The 6,543-nt window shown below is 34.2% G+C and overlaps 1 protein-coding gene across 1 annotated transcript; it reads right to left on the bottom strand.

Annotated features, from left to right (window-relative positions):
• Window positions 1–227: 227 nt before the first annotated feature.
• On the bottom strand, window positions 228–5,988 carry LOC110734761 (putative serine/threonine-protein kinase). Its single transcript, XM_021914909.1, has 6 exons — window positions 5,684–5,988; window positions 1,681–1,796; window positions 1,336–1,552; window positions 1,023–1,260; window positions 780–930; window positions 228–686 (listed from the first exon to the last, which is right to left on the bottom strand). Exons 1-6 carry the CDS (start codon window positions 5,742–5,744, stop codon window positions 384–386), a joined length of 1,086 nt encoding a protein of 361 aa, XP_021770601.1. The 5' UTR covers window positions 5,745–5,988; the 3' UTR covers window positions 228–383.
• Window positions 5,989–6,543: the final 555 nt, after the last annotated feature.

The raw sequence follows: 6,543 nt of genomic DNA, 5'->3' as shown, positions 1-6,543 counted from the left end.
TTCATATGGCGTACAGGGAGCCAAGCATGTCGGAACTCTATCCTTTTGAAATTCCCCCACCCCTTCTTAGTTGTGATCTCTCTTATTTCAGTTATTTCTACAGTGATAACGTGGTAAATTCACCTGCATGATGCAATTGGCTATTGAATTTAAATCTGTTTCTCTACCTGTATGATATGTTTGGTATTGTGCTAAGCTCGTATTGTCTCAGGGATAACGGTCAGAAGGGAAGTACAAAACCATATACATTACTTTTATTTTCTAAAAAAATTAAAAAATCATCAGTTATATGCTATTAGTTGAAGGAACAATCTCCAGCCAAACAGATACAAAATTCACACTAATTAAAGTATATATCACAGAGGTCAATTGCTGTACGGGTGCTAACTGCTAAGAGACGTAGAGCTTTTGCTAAAAGCAGTACTATCTAGGGAATGATTTTGGCCTATCTTAAGCTGCATGAGATCAGGAAGATGACCGGGTTTGGATATTGAAACATCTGCCCTACTTTTACCATCTGCTATCATTTTCACAACTGCTGACATTTGAGGCCGAAGTGTGGCTGTCTCTTGCACACAAAGCAGGCCAATTTTTAGCAGTTCGGTAGCTTCATCTTCAGGGTACTCTCGATTGAGTGACGGGTCCACTAAATGTTGAAGGTTGTCTGATTTGTACTCCTTCCAAACCTAACTCATGGATTTTTGTATATGCAATACTATTAAACATCTCATTTATTTCAGTTTTATTGGATGGAAAGTTGGACAATAGTAATGCATTACCTTGTCAACTAAGTATGCATCTCCTTGCTCTAAGTTGAATTCTACAACTTTGTGTCCGCTAACAATATGCAACAGCAGTATCCCATAACTATACACATCTGATTTCCTTGTCAAATGACCAGAAATTGCATATTCTGGAGCAAGATACCCCCTTCCAAAATTTGACATTTGAAGAAAGATAATCAAAATTAACAGCAACCAGAGACAAAATGGAAGAAATAAATTGTACAGGATTTCACTTACAATGTGCCTGCCACACGAGTGCTCACATGAGATGTATTGTCCAAAAATAGCTTTGCCAGACCGAAATCTGCAATCTTTGGCATGAAATTCTTATCCAAAAGTATGTTGGCAGGTTTGATGTCACGGTGCACAATGTGAGGCTCAATTTCCTCGTGGAGAAAGGCAAGGCCTCGTGCTATTCCTAATGAAATGTCCCTTCTCATTTTCCAACTAAACTTTTTTCTGCTTTCATATCCTCCTGTATTTTCCATGATCACGAAATTAGAAAGAAAGTAATTATCAAATTTACAGAATAAACGGACTCCTTCATTACCTAGGAAGGCCAGTGCCATGCTGTTGTTTTCCATGTAGTCATAGATCAAAAATCTGTTGGCAGCAGATATGCAGCATCCTTTAAGAGTGATAAGATTTTCATGTTTGATGTTAGATAATGCTGTGATTTCAGATATAAATTCTCGTTCTCCTTGCAGTGACTCGAGTTCAACTGAAAGTACTTTGACTGCCACGGTTGATCCATCTTTGAGGTATCCCTTAAAATATCCAATAAAAAGAATGGGTTAATCTAATCAACAAGATTTATTTCCTCTTCAGCAGCTAATCAACAAGACTAATTTCTACCTCACTAGCTATCTCAGTCAAATAATTAATTAATTGCTACCTTGTAGACAGAGCCAAAGCTGCCTTCTCCTACTTTATTTGAAGACTTGAAGCCACCGGTGGCAGTCTTAAGCTCCTTGTAAGAAAAAACACGGAAGCCTTGAACACTTGATGCACCTATTCAATTGCATATAAAGAACAACGATAAATAAACTATTGGGAAAACGAAGGAGGAAATATCACAAGAGCAGATGAGAGACTGAGAACTCCTACATCATATCTCAATGCCTTAACCAGGAAAAAAACATCAGCAGGATCTTCCCCTAGACCTAACCCACTTGATATCCAAAAATAAACCAACATATAAGTATATTACTCATACTACTTTAAAACCGACCTGACCAAATTTAATCAAACTCAAATTCTGATGATTTAATCATATAGCATAACACCAATGATACCATCCTGTTCCTGTATGGCTGTATGTTCATCTAGTCACCTACATGTATAATTATTAGTCGATATATTGTCTGTGCAAAGATAACACTGCCACAGAGTATTAGAGTAACAGCAATTTTTTTTTTTAATACAACCAACCGTAACCAAAATGATGTAGTTTATTTGTTCTCCAGCATTACAACATTGCCTCGATATTCAGTAAGGTAAACTGCAATGGAGAGTGTATATGTGTCCATACTTCAAACATCCACTCAACATCTCCATAAGCTGGTCGATCGATATATTAAATAATATGCTCAATACTTGGAGAGTAAGTGATGATGCTTTGGCCCAAGTGATACTTTGTTAACATGTCAGCCAAATTGATCACTGGTAGGAACAATGGAAGTTATGGAACATTCCTCAAAATTACAAGCCCTATCACAGCTACTCGCTAATTATTCACAATCAGGTTATATGTATTTGTTAAATATATGAATCTATGCAATATGAATGATTGCCTCACTTGCTTGGCTATCTCACTTTACAAGGAAAAGTGAACTCATGAAACAATCCTCAATGCCACACCAATTCTTAATGATATTCCTCATAAAACACTATTAACCTTCTACGTAACTGATTACAAAGAAAATAACTTCTACCCGAAAAGAATGAAAAGGCCACTCATAAACCTCTTGCTGCAAGATAAAGCTCTCAAGTCATAGTCCCTCAGGGTTTTTAGGTCTAACTTGAAAGCACAATCCTAAAGGGTACACTGTTGCTAGTGCTAATAATTTAAATGGCTGCAAATTTCACACCCTGAGGTTCCCTGGTGTTGTTGGATTTGGAACAGATTTAATGTTCCTAACCATAGATTTATAGCTTGGATAATTTTTTGGGGGAGAATTACAACTAGAAGGAAATTGAAACAGTTTGGGGTGATTGAGGAAGATCGATGTCCTTTGATTGCATTTATTCTTTGGTAGCATGTACAGTCAGAAAATAATTAAGCTGATGCAGGAAAGAGTTGCAGTCCCTATGCAGTTCCAGGATTTGGTAGCTTGTAACAAGTGGTGTTAGTCTGCTAAGAATAGATTTCAGAAGTTTCTTTTGCAGAGTTTATGCACTGCTCTTGTTTAAAATATTTGGCAGCAATGAAATGAAGCTGTATAGGAAGCTAGAATTTAGACGCCTGAGTTGGTAGTTAGCAGAATGTGTTTGGATGTATGTCATAGGATAAGTAGTATTGCTTCTTGTAAAGTTGGAGACAGAGATATGGCTTGGAAAATCCATTTGCCTAGGTGTGTTTCTTTCTTCTTTTTTCCTTTTCTTTTTTTTTTTTTTTTTTTTGGCGATTAATAAATTTTTTGCCTTTTCTCACCCCCCCCCCCCCCCCAAAAAAAAAAAAAAAAAAAAAAAAAAGGAAATCTACAGAGATTAATCATGAACACACCCTAAGAATGATTACCATACATAAATCTAACCAAATCAGCTTGAATTTGAGACATAGTGAGATAGAATATTGAGTATGAATGCAAATCAGACACTTCTACGTACTGTGAGTTTAATGCTATAATCTTTTGGACTATAGTTAGCAACAGTTGCTGCATCATACTACATATCAAATTAAAGTAAAATCACTTCATAATGCTGTAATCACTCTCATGTTCATATAAATGCTCAATGCCAAGAAAGTAATGCAGTTTTCGATGTGTTAATTCTTCATCTGATCATTCATAGATTTCCAGTCAATAATTTCCAAGATATCATCTACATACTCATAATAGAAAGCCAAGCCCACTATAGAATCTATTACTGCTCATGTTGATATTGTCCATATCAGAAAACAAAGAGTATGATGTATCAGTTACCGTAGTGGTTCATTCAATGGAACTTCCTACCGTATTGAATTGTATTACAGGCTGAAGGGGTTCTTTCTACAGGCCCCATTGAAAAATTCCCTCCATTTCAGCGAAGGCCATGTTTAATCTCCTCATAAAAGTTCAATAACAACATCTATCAAACTGAACAAAGATAACAACCTTAATGTCAAGCAGAATTCGGTCATCATTCAATCAATTAAAAAATGTTTTGGTGTAGCCAATTCCTGCCAGTTGAGTGTTTCCTTGTACGAGTCTATGACCAATCTAGCCCTGCATCTTCACATTGTTTCATCTTTCACTTAGTTTCTAAGTTAAATACTAATTCACTGCATTCAATTAAACACCCTCAAGACTTAGCTCGATTACTGGCTAGCGGCTCTAATTTTCCTATCTTTCAAGTTACAATACCGGAAACATGTAGCTTAGGCTTAAGAACCTAACAAAGGTCGCTTGCATCTTTAAAATACCATTAGTTTTATTGAAATTCAATCGCAATAATAATTAATCAAGTCCCTAATCTTTTCTCCCTGGTGCAGCACAAGTACAAGTGCAACAGGAGCAGATATGTCAACGGTTGATTTTGTTACAGAAGCAAGTTAACCTCAAACCTGCTTGCGTATATATATGTATATAAATGTATTTTTTTTTTTATTTTTAGGAAAGCTTGCGTATATATCTATTACATAATACAAAAGGCGAATAAAAGGGACACTTGGCAACATTATGTTAAATTTTCCCTCCACAAGTATTTGCTAAAAAAAAAAATAAAAAAAAAAAATTGCCATAATGAACAATTGTATCTATATCAAATAATGACATTTGCTTTACATAAAATCTAGCTTTCTAAAATTTTAATTGTTCATTATAACTATTATATGTGGTTATATACTTCATATTTGAATAATTGGTGTGTCGAGTCCTTATATTTTTTTATATAGCGTTTTTATAATTTGGTTTTCATTATAATTTGTTAATAACCGTGCATCTATTGCACGGGATTTAACCTAATTTGTCTATATAAATAAAATAATAAAAGTCACAAAGTCACGCAACAGATTAGTCTGCATCACGATTAAGATAGCTTCTGTTTGGAACACTAATTCATCATTCATGGATTTTCTCCAAAACACAAATGTAAAGGATGAGATTTTTTTTTTTATGCAAATGAGGGACTAGCCCCAAAATATAAAGAGATGTGCACGCGCTGAAATTGAAAGAATCCACTCAGGTAGTCTCGAGTGCATGAAATAATTGACCAGGAATGAAATAAAAGTAACTCAAAATGAACCAAAAAAGTAGGCATAAGCTTGCTGAACTTGTAATTAAATTAAGCTTATTTGCCAAATATCTTTAACATCCTCTCACAAATATCATGTAAAGATTCTCTAATAAAAAATCTTGAAAAATCTTATGTTCATATCAAAACCCTCTAACAACCTTTTTCACTAATTTTTCTCAAACTTTCCAAAATACCATTTATTTACATCCTTTATTCCAAGAAAAATTCACTAATTTTGACCATGTTTCTCCCACCAAAAAAAAAAAAAAAAAAATCGAACCCAACAAATAATAAGGAACAGAAGGAGTAATTTGTAACCGTTAGGAATTCGACAACCATCATGATTCATGAATAAACGGAAAACATTCAAATTGCAGATTGATTAGTATTATACTAAATTCAAATTGCAAATTGTAAATTGCATTTATTCAAACAAAAACAAAGAAACAAATTAAGGAACTTACTTGAAATGCATTCATCATCTGAAACACTCTGTGATGAGAAACAGGGGAAGCAACTTCTCATTTTCCCCTCTTATTTCCGTTTATTTGATAACCAAAATTACCAAATTCAAAGAAATTTAGCAGAATTATTGAAAAGTGTGAACAAGGAGAGAAGATAATAATGCAAATTTCTTCGGGTGATAATATATTTGACTATAGTAGATGATATAAATAGTAGATGATATATATATTTCAGATATTTCAGAGTCCAACCACTCCAGATCATCATTAATAGTACTAAGAGTTATTTCATTATTATTTGCCCATTCTTTTTTTAATATTTTAAGTTTATGGTTCATATGTAATACATAATATCAATTGCGTGTGTTTAATTTTATAAACCTCAAGTTACTATTTAGTACTTTGGTGTTTGGTCAGCTTAAAATGTTCCCATTGATGAATTTGAATTGACCAAAAAAGGCTGGGGGATTGATTCAGCATTATCAATAATTGTCTTATGCCGACTTGGTCAGCAGAAATCAATCACTTGAAACCTGACTTTTTGAAACAAAAAACAGACTTAAACCGAAATTATCTATGGAATAGAATTGTCCGGAAAAGAAAAACGTTTCATTTATTTAAACATGGAGGGAGTATCAAATTGACTCGAAACTAAATAGAAATTGTTTTAAGTGATCCAACCCGGTTAAACACGAAACTATTTCTACACAAAGATAATCTGTTTACACTGACTCATTTCAACCTATGACCCGATTAATTAGAGCCGAATATGACCCCATTAGATTACTAACTGTAGACACTTAAAAAACTCTCCCCGATCGAAACCCAATGATGAGTAAAACCTTTCATTGACATTTGGT

The sequence above is a fragment of the Chenopodium quinoa genome, unplaced genomic scaffold (genome assembly GCF_001683475.1).
Source record: "Chenopodium quinoa cultivar QQ74 unplaced genomic scaffold, ASM168347v1, whole genome shotgun sequence".
NCBI classification, from domain to species: Eukaryota; Viridiplantae; Streptophyta; class Magnoliopsida; order Caryophyllales; family Amaranthaceae; genus Chenopodium; species Chenopodium quinoa.
Note: the sequence above shows the minus strand (reverse complement) of the source record. Positions and strands in the feature narration are given on the sequence as shown.

Bases quoted from the DNA above. Each gene is read 5' to 3' on its own strand.
- LOC110734761 (XM_021914909.1), bottom strand. From the start codon at position 5,744: ATGAGAAGTTGCTTCCCCTGTTTCTCATCACAGAGTGTTTCAGATGAT. The intron at 1,797-5,683 runs GTAAGTTCCTTA...GCAATTGAATAG, and splicing joins AGATGATGAATGCATTTCAA to GTGCATCAAGTGTTCAAGGC. The intron at 1,261-1,335 runs GTAATGAAGGAG...TGGAAAATACAG, and splicing joins CATGGCACTGGCCTTCCTAG to GAGGATATGAAAGCAGAAAA.